Raw genomic sequence first — 14,968 nt, 5'->3', positions numbered from 1 at the left:
TCTGCTTCTTTATGTGGTTTGATATTGGCTGCTGTCTCAGAGCCATCGCTGGGAAACTAGTTTTTCCAGAAAATCCGCTAAAAAAAAAATGCAGTCAGATCCCTATCGGAACTGCCTTTGGATTATAAGTGCCACCTTATTCCCTGTAAGGATGGAAGTCCGAGATTTGGATCATATATGTTTGGCTGTAGCTGGTTCTGTGTTTTTAGTCCAATTAGGGATGGATTTTTGGTCCCTGGGTTTTTTGTGGTTCCTTCTCTCAGGCCGGAAGAATGGGTTAGGAAAAGACCAAAAGAAAAAAAAAAGGCGGGGGGAAGCAAAGCCGCCGCGGAGCCGGAGCCGTTCTCCCTCTGGCTCAGGAAATTCCAGTGTTAATGAAGCCGCCTGGGGAGGGTGGGGAAGGGATCAGAGAGATAGGAGAGTAGCACCTCGGAATATAGCCAGAGTTGCTTGTCTTGCTTGGAATGACTATTTTATCTGAGATTCCCGAGGGGCGTGTTGCCTATGTGTGCTGGCTGTGTGGAGATTGCCCCCAGGAATCTGGCCCGCTGAAGCCTGGTCAGATCCTCCACTGCCAGTCCAAAGCTCAGCGTCAAGGTTCCCCTGCTGGAACGCTGCTCTCCCGACTCCAAAATCAGTCTCTGCCTCCCGGAGACTTCTCGTCCCGCCAGCCGTGTCGCCGCGCCTCCTCCGCGGACTGGTTGGGCCCCCTCCTGGGGTTAGTTCAGGGGAGTAGAACTGCGCCCCGTGCTTGCGCCGTGGCAGCGCCCAGTCAAAGCCAAGGTTCCCCGGCTGGTACGCTGCGCTCCCGGCTCCAAAACCAGTCACTGCCTCTCGGGGACTTCTCCCACCAGCCGCGTCACCGCGCCACCCGCGCAGACCCGCTGGGCCCCCTCCCAGGTTCAATTCAGGGGGGTAGGGCTGCGCCCCTTGTTTGTGCCGTCACAAGATTTATGAGTTCAGCTCCGCTGGGCCCAGACCTAATCACGGCGCCAAGGTTACCTGGCTGGGACGCTGGCTCCAGGCTCCGAAAACAGTCGCTGCTTCCCCGTATTTGTTCGTTTTCCGTCTCGAAATCTGTGTTTTTTGTTCAGGGTTCGTAGATTGTTATGTCTGTGATCGATTCACTTGTTTTTCCAAGTCTTTGTTGCAAGAGGGATCCGAGGTAGCGTCTACCTAGTCAGCCATCTTGGCCCCGCCTCTTGTTGAGGAATTTTGCATCTACATTTCATGAGGGATATAAGTCTATAGTTTTTTTTTCTTCTGGTGTCTTTACCTGGTTTTGGTATCAGGGATATGGTGGCTTCATAGAAGGAGTTTGGTAGTATTCCATCCTTTTCTATGCTCTGAAATACCTTTAGAAGTAGTGGTGTTAACTCTTCTCTGAAAGTTTGGTAGAACTCTGCAGTGAAGCCGTCGGACCAGGGCTTTTTTTTTGTTGTTGTTGAGAGTTTTTTGATTACCTTTTCAATGTCTTCTTTTGTTATGGGTCTATTTAGTTGTTCTACCTCTGTTTGTGTTAATTTAGGTAGGTAGCATGTTTCTAGGAATTCATCCATTTCTTCTAGGTTTTCAAATTTGTTCGAGTATAGTTTTTGATAGTAACCTGATACAATTCTTTTAATTTCAGTTGGGTCTCTTGCAATATCGCCCATCTCATTTCTTATTCGGGTTATTTGCTTCCTCTCCTGTTTTTCTTTTGTCAGTTTGGCCAATGGTTTATCAATTTTCTTGAGTTTTTCGAAAAACCCGCTTTTGGTCTTGTTACTGCTTTTAATTGTTTTTCTGTTTCATTTAGTTCAGCTCTAATTTTTATTATTTGTTTTCTTTTGGTGTCTGTGGGTTTCTTTTGTTCCTCTCTTTCTATTTGTTCAAGTTGTAGGGATAATTCTTTGATTTCAGCCCTTCTCTTTGGATGTGTGCATTTATTGATATAAATTGGCCTCTGAGCACCGCTTTTGCCGTGTCCCAAAGGTTCTCATAGGAAGTGTTTTTATTCTTATTGGATTCTCTGAATTTCTTTATTCCATCCTTCATGTCTTCTATAATCCAGTCTTTTTTGAGCAGGGTATTGTTCAGTTTCCAGGTATTTGATTTCTTTTCCGTGCTTTTCCTGTTATTGATTTCCACTTTTATGGCCTTATGGTCAGAAAAGATGCTTTGTAATATTCCAGTGTTTCGGATTCTGCTAAGGCTTGCTTTATGACCTAATATGTGGTCTGTTCTAGAGAATGTTCCATGTGCACTAGAAAAGAAAGTAGTATAGTTGGTTGGGTGGAGTGTTCTGTATATGTCTATGAGGTCAAGTTGGTTGATTGTGGCATTTAGATCTTCCGTGTCTTTATTGAGCTTCTTTCTGGATGTCCTGTCCTTCACCGAAAGTGATGTGTTGAAGTCTCCTACTATTATTGTGGAGCTGTCTATCTCCCTTTTCAATGCTGATAGAGTTTGTTTTATGTATCTTGCAGCCCTGTCACTGGGTGCATAAATATTTAATATGGTTATATCTTCTTGGTGTATTGTCCCTTTAATCATTATATAATGTCCTTCCTTATCCCTTCTGATGGATTTAACTTTAAAGTCTATTTTGTCCGAAATTAATATTGCCACTCCTGCTCTTTTTTGATTGTTGTTTGCTTGATAAATTTTTTTCCATCCTTTGAGTTTTAGTTTGTGTCTGTAAGTCTAAGGTGTGTCTCTTGTAGGCAGCATATAGACGGATCTTGTTTTTTAATCCATTCTGCCACTTTCTGTCTCTTTATTGGTGCATTTAGTCCATTTACATTCAGGGTAATTATGGATAGGTATGAATTTAGTGCTATCATTTTGATGTCTTTTTTTGTGTGTTGACAGCTTCTTTTTCCCACATAATTTTATGTGCCGAGTAGATTTTCTTTATATATTGTCCTTTCCTCATATTTGTTGTTGTTGGTTTTGTTCCTGTTGAGTCTGTATTTTTCCCTTGTATTTTATTTTGATGAGTAGGATAGTTTGTCTCCTTTGTGGTTACCTCATTATTTACCCCTAATTTTCTAAATTTACAACTAACTTTTATTTCTTTGTATCGCCATATCTTCCTCTCCATATGGAAGGTGTATGATTACCTTTCTTAGTCCTCTTTATTATTTTAATGTTATCTTCTTTTATATAATAACATCGCCATTACCCTGTGTTGGGCTTTTTTTTTTTTTCCTTTAATCTTTTTTTTTTTTTTTTTTGGTTTTCCCTGTCTAGTTTGACTTCTGGTTGCTCTGCCCAGTGTTCTAGTCTTGGGCTGATACCTGATATTACTCATTTTCTAACCAAAGAACTGCCTTTAGTATTTCTTGTAGTTTTGGTTTGGTTTTTATGAATTCCCTCAACTTGTGTTTACCTGGAAATGTCTTAATTTCACCTTCATATTTAAGAGACAGTTTTGATGGGTATATGATTCTTGGCAGGCAATTTTTTTCCTTCAATTTTTGAAATATGTCATTCCATTGCCTTCTTGCCTGCATGGTTTCTGCCGAGTAGTCCAAGCTTATTCTTATTGGCTCTCCCTTGTAGGTGACTTTTCTTTTATCCCTCACTGCTCTTATAATTGTCTCTTTATCTTTGGTTTTGGCAAGCTTGATTATAATATGTTTTGGTGACTTTCTTTTAGCATATACCTTACGTGGAGTTCGATGAGCATCTTGGATAGATGTCTTCTCATCTTTCACAATATCAGGGAAGTTTTCTGCCAACAAATCCTCAACAATTTTCTCTGTATTTTCTGTTATCCCTCCCTGTTCTGGTACTCCAGTCACTCGTAGGTTATTTCTCTTGATAGAATCCCACATGATTCTTAAGGTTTCTTCATTTTTTTTTAATTCTTTTATCTGATTTTTTTTCAAATATATTAGTGCCAAGTGATTTATCTTCAAGTTCAGAAATTCTAGCTTCTACTTGCTCAATTCTGCTCCTCTGACTTTCTATTGAGTTATCTAATTCTGTAATTTTATTGTTAATCTTCTGAATTTCTGATTGCTGTCTATGGATTTTTCCAGCTTACTAAATTTTTCATTATGTTCCTGAATAATCTTTCTGAGTTCTTCAGTTGCTTTATCTGTGTGTTCCTTGGCTTGTTCTGCGTATTGCCTCATTTTCTTCCTGATGTCTTGAAGGGTTCTGTAGATTAAACTTTTGTATTCTGCATCTGGTAATTCCAGGAATGCATTTTCATCTACAAGATCCCTGGATTCTTTGTTTTGAGAGTCTGTTGAGGTGATCATGGCCTGTTTCTTTATGTGACTTGATATTGACTGTTGTCTCCGAGCCATCTATAGTTTATGCTTGCTTACTGTGTCGTAGCTGCTTGCTTTGTTTTGTTTTGGTATACCCCTGTGGGTTTCTTGAGTGAGTTAGCTTGATTATTTTTGCCTTTGGAGCTCTGGTGTCCTGTCCCCAGCTGGTTAGAGCTGTTATCAGGTATATCAGTCTAGGAGTCCATTCAGTTTTCTTGTATGAATTCAGCTCAGGTTTCCAGGTAGCTGATATCAAGTGTGTCGTACAGGCTCTGTCCTAGGGTCTTAGAGGGGCAGCGTGATTGGTGTATACCGGAATCTGATTGCAGCAGGGGGTCATGCTCTGAACAAGGCAGGGGGCTGAGAACTGACCCCCAAGTGTCTCTGAGGAAAACGCATCTCTGTTCCCTAAAGCGTGCTGGTGGGTGGGCTCTGCAGAGGGGCCATGGGCACCCAAAGTTTTTGTTGTAAGGACTGGGAGGTACCAGTTATCCCTGGACCCCTGTCGAGGGTGGCTGGGCGACCCAAGTGGAGCCACCGGTCCTTAGGTCCCTGTTGTGGGTAGGTGAGGACCTTGTTTAATAGGCAAAGCAATTTCAAACGTCAAACACTGCACCACTGAAATGGTTGGATTTTGCCAACAAGGGCCTATTCTCTCGAAATAGGCCTACACAGGTCCATGCAGAAGGGAAAGGCACTCAGGGTCCACGGGCGGTTTATGCCTGGACAGGAGCTGCTTCTGTCCTGAGCTCCCCCAGTTAATGGAGCTAGCAAAGTATCTTTTCGCCCCAGTTGGAATTTTTTTTCTTCACCAAGGCTGGGAGGATGGCTCCAGGTGCTCACCATGGTCTATCTCAGGCCTAGGGATTCAGCCGCTGAAGCTGGGTTGGGGTTGGGGAGGGGGGCACAGTAAAATATACGCAAGTACTTAGCATTTGCCAAAAGCGGCCTTCTCCTCAGGTTCCAGAGGTGTGAGTGGGCTCTGTGGCTGGCTGCTTCTCTCTGAGGAAACTGCAGCCGAACGCTAGGACCCACCCGCCACCACCGCTCCAGGGATGGTGCCCGAGGGCTCCATGTGATTCAGGTCTGGCAACTCCTCTCTGTTTCTGAATGGTCTCTTCCTCCCCCTGCCCCTCAGTTCGTTGTCTAAGCTTGCCTTTGATGCTCAGGGCTCCCAGCTTGTCACAAATATACCCATTTCACTTGTTTTCTCAGGTCTTTGTTGTAAAGAGGGCTCTACGGAAGCGTCTGTCTATTCCACCATCCTGGCTCCACGTCTCTCTCCCTGGCTTTCTGAACTAAACTCCAGAGGGTCAGCTCACTCAGGGAGCTCGGGGAGACAGTGTAACCAAGGGGGCGTGGAGGGTCTGTGCAGGCGCTGCCTCATGAGGAAATGGGTGCAGAGGTTGGAAACTCGACCAGTGACGTGTTTTTAAGAAGATAATATGTTGTGACAAAAGAATGCACCATATTAACAGATTAAAGGCGGAAAACCTAGTATTATTCTTTCTATATGTAGAAAGTCAATGCCTATTTTTAATTTAAAAGAAAAAAACCGCTGGCAACATTGAAACGAGGGTGGCAACCTAGCTACATAAAGGGCATCTGCATCAAACACAGCAGCAAACATACTGACAGGGACACGTTGGCACTGACTGCCATTCACATCAGCAGGCTTCTAAGATACTGAAAGACTAGCCACCAGAATGTGTAAAAACCAAGAAAAACCAAACCCAGTGCCACCTGCAGCTTAGTAAGGGAAGAATCAAAGGAAAAGATGCAAAGACTCAAAGGAAAAGACTCGAAGACATGATAGGTGTTTCACAGAAGAAAACGAACATTCTCTGGGAAGTATAAACCAAGACCACAACGACACCCATTTTCCAGGACTGGCATTGTGGAGGATTCAGGCTGGCACGCCTGGAAACCACCAGTGCCACCTGGCCCTGAGCCACAGCGCTGCACCTGGGTGCGTCTACAGAGGCTTCTCACAGGTACAGTCATACGGTAGAGTGTTCGTGCACCTAGCTCTGTGCAGTGGCCCGCCTGGACAGCCAGCATCTGTGGGCCTGAGGGACGGGAAGCCGTGAGGCGGCACACAGGAAGGAGAAGGGGTGAGCTACAAGCATGTGGATGCACCTCTGGAACACAGGGTTGTTGAAGAAAGCTTGTAGAGAAGATGACGCCTGGTCTTGAACAGTCTTTGTAAATCTGAGAAACAAGCGGGGTAAATACCACCTTGTCTAGGATGGTCAAGGATGTGGTAAGATTAGTAGGGAGCAGGGAACAAAGGATGAGCACAGAATTCAGGATATTGGCTCGCTTTTGAGGCAGGGCTGGTTCCCAGCTGCTCCTGACCTTGGAGCATCAGATTACTGTTGGCTTTTTAAGCAGGTTCTTTAAGATTGCATTTAAGCAACCCTGCTTTTGGGACCTTTAATGAAGTTCAGAGCCGTGGGCACACTGTGATGATTGCCAGGGTGGTGGATGCGTGCGTGTACCCCAGGCCCAGTTACAGCTGCGTAGCTTTGTGTGAGCCACTGGGCTGTGGGTGCCATGAGGTGGCCAGACAGGCTGCCCTTGCCAGCGCGGGCCAGGTCTGTGCTCTAGAACATGGTCATGGCATTTCCACCCAACAGGTTGGCCCGCCTGACGCCAGGCTGCCTCACCTTCCAGGAAAACCCAGCGCTTGCCCTGCAAGCAAACCGTGCACCGGGCTGCCCTGTGCACTGCCTTCGAGAGCCTGCTAGTAATGAAATAAGTCTTAGATGGCTTCTTATAAGTGGCATTTTGGGTATTTTTCCCCTTTCAAAAGAGAAAAATCCCTTTCGTGAGTAGGCAAGCCGGAAAGGCCTAGGCCCTGGTGTTTCTGCATGAGTGCCTGCGACCTGTGGGCTGAAAGGCAGGAGAAAGGCCGCTGGCCAGCACCCGGAACAGCGATCACTTCTTTAGAGGCTGTGAATGCGGTGTTCTAGGAGGCGGGCTGAAAGGTGGCACGTGGGCCTCTCCCCTGCGCCCCCAGCTGCTCAGATCTTTATCCTTTGGGAGCCCCTGAAGTTGCAAGATAAAGCAGTTTTTAAAGTTTCTGGCAGATGCCTTTGGAGTCAGCCTGCCCCAGCCCCCATTCAGGGGAAAGCGGCTTAAACCACTTAAGCACATTAGCATGTGGCTGGGGGCCGACTCCAGGGACCTGGGATGCCGGAGGAAGGCCGGGGTGTTCGGGTGCTTGCTCTGATCCTGGCGCTGTTTGAACGCGACCAACAGCCTTGTGACGCATGAGTCCAAAAGCCACTTTGGGGGCTTGACCTGAGTAGTGGGTCTGTGCTCTACATGCCAATGCCTGAGGCCTGAAGTGGCTGGGGAACGTCTGCGGGTGGCCCTCACTACTCCCCAGTGCCAGGCAGCCCCTGCTCACACCAGGCTCATGGGAGGGTGGGGCTCTGTGCCCAGGGAAGGAGGCACCAGGGCTGCTGGTTGGGTCCATGTGGCTCAGGGCTAGCAGGGTCCCCGCGCACACCATGGCCCGAGCCTGCCACCGGAGGGCTGGAGAGTGCTGGGCCAAACATGCCACCTCCTCCCCAGAATCCGGACCTCTGCACCCCGCCTTATTCTAACCCCGAGGCCAGCTCTCCTGGGGGCCGAGTGATTACGCCTCAGCAGCAGCTTGCACGACCTGGCCTTGGCGGTCAGATTTCAGTCAGAGAATTTTTTTTTTTTAAGGCAGAAGTAGCTGACAACTTAAAAACTCGTACATTGTGGTGGTCTTTTATATTTTTTTAATAAAAATCACTTACTTTTTTAACAGGTTTATTGAGGTACAATTTACACGCATGCAAGCCATTCTGTCCCCCAAACAGCTCTCTCCTGCCCCTGTGGTCAGTCCCTGCTCCCACCCAGCCCCAGAGAAGCACTGATCTGCTTTTTGTGGATGTTTCACGTAGATGCACTCGTGCCCTGTGGGCTTTGCACGAGCAGACTGACTGCATCGTTGACATTCCCAGCAGAAGCGCACGCAGGCTCCCACCTTATGACCACCTGGCTTTGACGCTGATCTGTGTGAGGTGGGGTCTCAGTGGCTGGATTTTCATCTCCCTGAGGAGGAATGGTGTTGAGCATCTTCTCATGGCTTGCTGGACATTTTGTGTCTTCTTTGGTGACAAGTCTCTTTGAGTCCTTTGCCCCTTTATTGATTGGGTTTTTTGTCAAGTGGGTTATATGAGTTCTTTCTACACCTAGACACAAGTCCTTTGTCAAATACATATTTTGTAAATATTTTTCCCAGCCTGCGGCTTGTCTATTCATTGTGTTAATGGTAGTTTTTGAAACCAGAATTTTTTATTTTGATGAAGCCCAATTTCTCGTTTTTCCCTTTTATGGAGCATGTTTTTGATGTTTTATGTAGGTGTTCTTTGCCCAACCCAGAGTCATGAGGATTTTTCTCCTGTGTTTTTTCTAGAAGTCTCATAGTTTCACATTTAGGTCCCAGATCTGCCTGGAGTCTATTTTTATGTATAGTGTGAGATAAGGGTCTAGGTACATGTGCAGATGTGCAGGTACAATTTTCCCGGAACCACATGTTGAAAAGACTGTCTTATCCCCATTGGATTGTCTTAGCACCCTTGTCGAAAATCAGTTGACTGACCTCAGATGTGAGGGTTTATTCCTGGACTCGGTTCTGTTTGTTTGGTCCACATGCCCATTCTTGTACCAATCTCACACTCTCTTGATTCCCTGGCTTGATAGTAAGTTCTGAAAACAGACGGTATATGTCCTCCAACTCTGTTATTCTTCTTCAACACTGGTTATTCCATGACCTTTGTGGCTCTGTGTAATTTTAGAATCAGCTTGTCTGTTTTTACGAAAAGAAAAAAAAAAAAAGCCTACTGGGACTGTGATAGCGATTGTGTTGAATCTATAGATAAATTGTGGGAAAATTGCCATCTTGACAGTATTTAGTCTTCTAATCTGTAATTGTGGGATGCCTCACAGTTTACTTCCATGTTATTTCTCTGCAATATTTTGTAGTTTGGGGGTACAAGTCTTACACTTCTTTTGTTAAATTTATTCCTATTCTTAACTGTTCTGAGATTTCATAACTCCTCCCAAGCTCACAGAGCAGCAGCCGCCCTGAGGCCTCCTCATTGCCTTCTCCCCCTGGTGGGGCCTTTGTCCCTAGGACCCCACTCACCCCTACATGAGAAAGTGCCTCCTTCCCCGTGAGGTCCAAACAGCAAGAGCTTTCTGTCCTGCCTGCTTAACAATGAGCCAGTCGATGGCTCTGTGTTTGTGGCTAGCCTAGACCACCCCTTATGGATGGTATAGCTGCGTAGAGGCCTTGTGATGGTCTGTGTCCCCATGGAGGCATGCCACCCCCCCCCTCCACTGCCCCTTAACGGATCATGTGCCACAGAGAGTGCAGGTCCCAGGGCCGTCTGCCTGGACCCCCTGCCCCAGGCCACTGAAACTGACGCCTCTTGGCTCTCCTGGTCCACGGCCTGGCACTCATGGGAGCCAAGCAGGGCCGCTGCTCCTCTGTCTGCCCTGGCCTCCCAGGGCACAGTGTCCACCCTGGGGAGCCCAAGAAGCTGGTTTCCATGGACCACAGTGTGGGTCACTTGCTCTTACCAACTGCGCTCGCCAGGCCTGTGCGAACTGTGCTTAATGTGGTCTGGTACAGACCTTCCCAGGGTATACACCAACTCTGCTTATGAGGGAACGCCAGGAAAGTGGATGGTGGAGGGTGGGGAGCCAGACTTCTAGTGTTTTGGCATTCACAGGCTGAGTGGTGGCTGGTTCCTTTCTCAGGACAGTTTGGGTGGCTAACCATTAGTCCTGCCCTTCTTCTATCCGGAAGTGGTTTTATGATTCTGCAAACCATTCCTTGCTGTGCCTGGTTAGTGAGGAATGGGAGGAAAACGCTGCCCTGTGAGCTCCTTCTGGAGCCTTATCGCTGAGGTGCTGAGTCCACACCCCAGGGGCAGGCTGGGAGTCGACTGGACAGGGAGCCAGCTAGGCAGGTGCATGGGGAGCAGAGCCGAGGTGCCCTTCCTGTGTGGCCGTGTGTGGCGTGTGTAGCCCCTCTGCCTGTAGTTGGCACACCATGTTCTCATCACTGCCATATGACCACTGGGCCCTGCCTTTCTCTGGCCAGGGCCCTCGCCTGTGACTGATGCTCTGTGTGTTTTCCACAGACTCTCTGTACGAAAGCCACCATGCAGACCATCCGGGCTGCCGACACCAATGAAGTTGTGAAGCTGATATTTCGCGAATCAGACAATGACCGGAAGGTAGGCCAGTATGTATACTGGGCATGGCAACACGTGTGCTGATCCATGTGTACTGGGTATGGTGTGGCACATGCGCTTGTCCATGTGTACTGGCTGTGGTGGCACACGTGTGCTTGTCCATGTCTACTAGGTGTAGTGGCACACGCATGCAGATCCATACATACTAGGTGTGGTGGCACGTGTGCTGGTCCATGTGTACTGCGTGTGGTGGCACATGCTTGCTGGCCCATGTGTACTGGGCATGGGAGCACACGCATGCTTGTCAGTGTGTACTGGGTGTGGTGGCACACATGTACTGATCCATGTGTACTGGGTGTGGCAGCACACACGTGCTGATCCATGTGTACTGGGTGTGGAGACACATATGTGCTGATCCATGTGTACTGGGTGTGGTGACACACATGTCCTGATCCATGTGTACTGGGTGTGGTGACACACATATGCTGATCCATGTGTACTGGGTGTGCTGGTCCACATGGACTAGGCACAGTGGCACCTGTGTGCCAGTCTCTGAACCACAAGTGGACTTCCTTGGTGATAAACGTGTGCCAGGCCACATATACTGAGCGTGGTCACGCACGTGTGCTGGTCCATGGCTCAGGCCCATGAGGGGCTGGACACGGCTGAGTGGTCTCTGTGACAGGCTCATGCTTTGATCACTTGCAGCGAGGAGGCAGCGTGGCCTCTAGTCAGGTTCTCCAAGGGGCCGACCCTGGCAGGGCAGACCCGACAGGCCTCCAGGGTGGAGGGGTCTCAGTAGCAGTAGAGGTGAGCGGCCAAGAGCGATCGGGGTTACAGAGGGCCATGCGTACATGCCAGCACCCCCCCCCACCCCACTGACCCCGCTTCCTTTGATTCTACAGGTCATGCTCCAATTGGAAAAGAAGCTCTTTGACTACTTCAACCAGGAGGTTTTCCAGGACAACAACGGCACAGCGGTGAGTGTCTGCTGAGCACACATGCACCCAGCTCCCCCAGATCAGTGGGCGCCAGCTCCCCAGGGCCCCCATATGTGTGACCTGTTCCCTGGGCCTATGTGGAGCTGGCTGTGGGCCCTCCGCACCCGGCCCTGTCGTCTCTGCTCCAAGGAGCTGACTGCACAGGCAGGGTGTTTGGCAGTGCCGCGTCCTGCTGCTGCGAACCCCGCATGCCTGTGCCCCCCTGCTCCACGCACACAGGTAGTCACCCACACATGGGCAGCCCGGAGGGAAGACAAACGGCCTGATGAGCCGGCAGAGACAGGCACGCCCTCACAGCCTGGCCACGCACGCTGCGCTGGGCTCCCAGCTCAAGCACCGGCCCTCGGGACGGATGTGCCTGCGCGGCTCACCCCCAAAATCCATCGCATCCTTCATCACTGCGCTCTTGTACCCGCCTGACAGAAATTTAATTCGAGCTGGCTCCTGGAAATAATTATTGTATTTTAAGAGTAGTAATCATCAGTCGGGATGTGATTGAACGTGTCCATGAGTATTGACTTTTTCTATGATTTATGGCTTTGTTGAGTCGATATCCCCATCAAAATTGTATAATTAATTATAAGTGTGGCTGTCAGGGTGCAGGATGGAGTGCCCTGGTGAGGATTTGGAGAGATTAAATTTTCCGTGGCTGTCCCAGGGCAGGGCTCAGAAATTTTCTCAGCGCGGCCTGTTGGGTAGAGATGTTTTCTGTGTGTTTAGCAACTGCTCAGCCCAAGACACATTGATTTTCTGGGCTCTTCTTTCTCTGCCCGAGTGGTGTCTGCAGCAACAGTGGAATCCTTGCTGCAGGGACAGCTTCTGACAGGTACACATGATCCACAGCTGCTCCGTCATTGTCCCCAACCTGCTGGTGCCGTTTCTTACTTTGTAATCAAGAAGAATGCTTGAGTTTCATGTGGAATTGGTTATCATGTTTGCGTAAAACCTCACAGAGATATAGACGATCAGCCCAACAGACATGCACCATAATTTCCAGTCAGAAGCTCACTAGTCCAGTTTTCTCACCAGTGGCCGCGGGGAGCAGTTTCTCATCCCATCTCTTTGGATCCTGCTGCTCACAGGGAGGCAGGGTCCTGCAGTTGGGCAGCCCCCCCATACCCAGCATCTGGAGTGTGTGACACCCAGATTGTGGTTTACAAGTGGGCACCTCAGAGCTGGGGCTACCCCTCAGATAGACCTGGGCTTGGGCTGACCTGTTGGGAGGGAGTGGTCTGCCATACGTCGGTCTTCCAGTGGTCCCCTGCCAGCCCCCCATCTGCTCTGCAGCCCCGCCCATCCCCTCACCTGCCCTCCAGCCCCCCATGAGCCTGCCCTCATCTTTGATGACCAACTCCGAGGCATGTGGAGTGCTCACAGATGGATATGCAGTGTGCTTATTTATTAGAAAGCTCCAGCAAACCTCTTCACAGCCACATAGGACGATACCACGCTGACGCCGCTGGCAGAGGCCCGGAGACCCCAGCCGAGCAGCTCAGTCTCCCCAGAAGTTACCAGGGAACTTCTTTAGACCTTTTTGTTAAGGATGAATTAGACCTGGGGACTGTTGAGTAACCGGTAAAAGAAAGCCAGCCCCCCACATGTGGGGGCACACACATGTAGACACACAAACACAAGTATACATACATACATACAAATACTCATATGGATACAAGTACACGCATATGTATGGGCATACACAGGCACAAACACACATACATGTACTCATGTGGACATACATGTACACACGTGTATGGGCACACACAGGCAAACATACATTTACTCATATGGACACTCACGTGCACACGTGTATAGACACAAGCACAAACACACATATATACATGTATCCATATGCATATACATGGCCCTGTATGAGTGCACACAGGCACACACATACTCATCCATATGTACATGTTAAAGGCACGTGTACTCACATGGGTGTATACATACCTGTACTCTCACATGAGCACACGTGTATGTACGCATATGCAAGCACACATGGACATGCACACGTACTCACATGGGGACACGTACTCAAACATGTATGCACACATGAACTCACATGTATGGGCACATGCATATTCAAATATGTGTGCATGCATGCACAGGCAGACATTAGGGTGGCGCCGGATCACCTTCCTCTCCCCTGGAGGCATTCCCAGAGCTGTGAGCCGCTCATGATACTTCAGAACTACCTGTGTTTCTGCCACCTGGTGGTGGGGTATGTGGCACCTGCCCACCGCTGCCGAGCCCCTAGTGGGCCCACACAGAGATGGGAGCTACAGGACCCCATGTTGGAAGTCCTGTGTCCCTGGACTGGACTTGGGGGCGGGGGAGTCTTCTGTCCTTGGGTCAGATTTGAGGGGTATTATGTCCCTGGGTTGGACTCAGGGGGTCTTATGTCCCTAGGCCCTGACTTGGATGGTCTTATGTCTCTGGGTCAGACAAGAGGGGTCTTATGTCCCTGGGTCAAACTCAGGGAATCTTATGTCCCTGACCCTGACTTGGGGGTCTTATATCCCTGGGCTAGACTCAGCAGGTCTTATGTCCCTGGACCCTGACTTGGGAGTCTTATGTCCCAAGGCTGGACTTGGGGGTCTTATGTGCCTGGGCCAGACTCAGGGGGGCCATATGTCCCTGGGCTAGACTCAGGGGGTCTCATGTCCGTGCACCCTGACTTGAGGGTCTCATATCCCTGAGCCCTGACTCGGGGGTTCATGTCCCTGCACCCTGACTCGGGGGTCTCATGTCCCTGGGCCAGACTCGGGGGTCTTATATCCCTGGGCCAGATTCGGGGAGTCTCATGTCTCTGAAGGTCTCCCTTGGACTCAGGGGTCTTTCTTGGCCATCCACCATCCTGTGCGTGCTGGCCATACAGGTGAGGAGATTCTGATGGGACCAGTCTGTTCTCGGCCTCATCTCCCCCTCCTCCTCTGCCCACTTTCCTCCTCGGGCCCCACCTTGCTCCCCCTGTCCCTCTGGCAGCTCAGACTGTCCCCCAGCCTTGCTCATAGCCCTTCCTCCCACCCTCAGCGTGCATTTGGGTCCCCCACATGCTTGGGGGCTCACCAAGCACACAGCCCATCTCACTGCTGAGGGCCGTGTTTGCACACCCCCCGACCCAGGAGCCCCAGGGGCTGGGTGTGGCCCAGAGCCCACCCAGAAGTGAAGTATCTGTGAGCATCTGACCTCAAGATGGGCGTGTGAGCTCCTCCGTCAGAAAGGGCCATAATCAGCTGTGTGGAGCTTGCCAGCCAGGGAGATGCACTCCAACTCTGCTGTCCCATCCCTCCCTGTGGTGGGGGGTCTGAAGGGCATGGCCTGAGGTTAAAAGCCCTCACGGATGGGACGTAACGCCCATGTCTGTCCCACCTATGCATCTGGAAGGTGTCGTGCCTCCTCGCCAAGGCCAGCGGTTAAGGGCTCAGACGCAAGCTGGGGCCTAGTTTACTGGGATGAG

The 14,968-nt window shown here is 49.5% G+C and overlaps 1 protein-coding gene across 6 annotated transcripts in view; it reads left to right on the top strand.

Moving 5' to 3' along the window:
- INPP5A (inositol polyphosphate-5-phosphatase A) overlaps positions 1–14,968 on the top strand; it is a 207,006-nt gene that overhangs the window by 179,755 nt on the left and 12,283 nt on the right. For all 6 annotated transcript variants that reach the window (XR_010318037.1, XM_064269128.1, XM_064269129.1 and 3 more), the window contains 2 exons: positions 10,457–10,552; positions 11,416–11,490. Coding sequence is in view for 5 of the 6 variants with exons in the window: in XM_064269128.1 (XP_064125198.1) it covers positions 10,457–10,552; positions 11,416–11,490 (171 nt within the window). In the remaining variant the exon portion in view is untranslated. The remainder of the gene's footprint in view (positions 1–10,456; positions 10,553–11,415; positions 11,491–14,968) is intronic.

Source organism: Loxodonta africana, chromosome 16, assembly GCF_030014295.1.
Source record: "Loxodonta africana isolate mLoxAfr1 chromosome 16, mLoxAfr1.hap2, whole genome shotgun sequence".
Taxonomy (NCBI): domain Eukaryota; kingdom Metazoa; phylum Chordata; class Mammalia; order Proboscidea; family Elephantidae; genus Loxodonta; species Loxodonta africana.
Note: the sequence above shows the minus strand (reverse complement) of the source record. Positions and strands in the feature narration are given on the sequence as shown.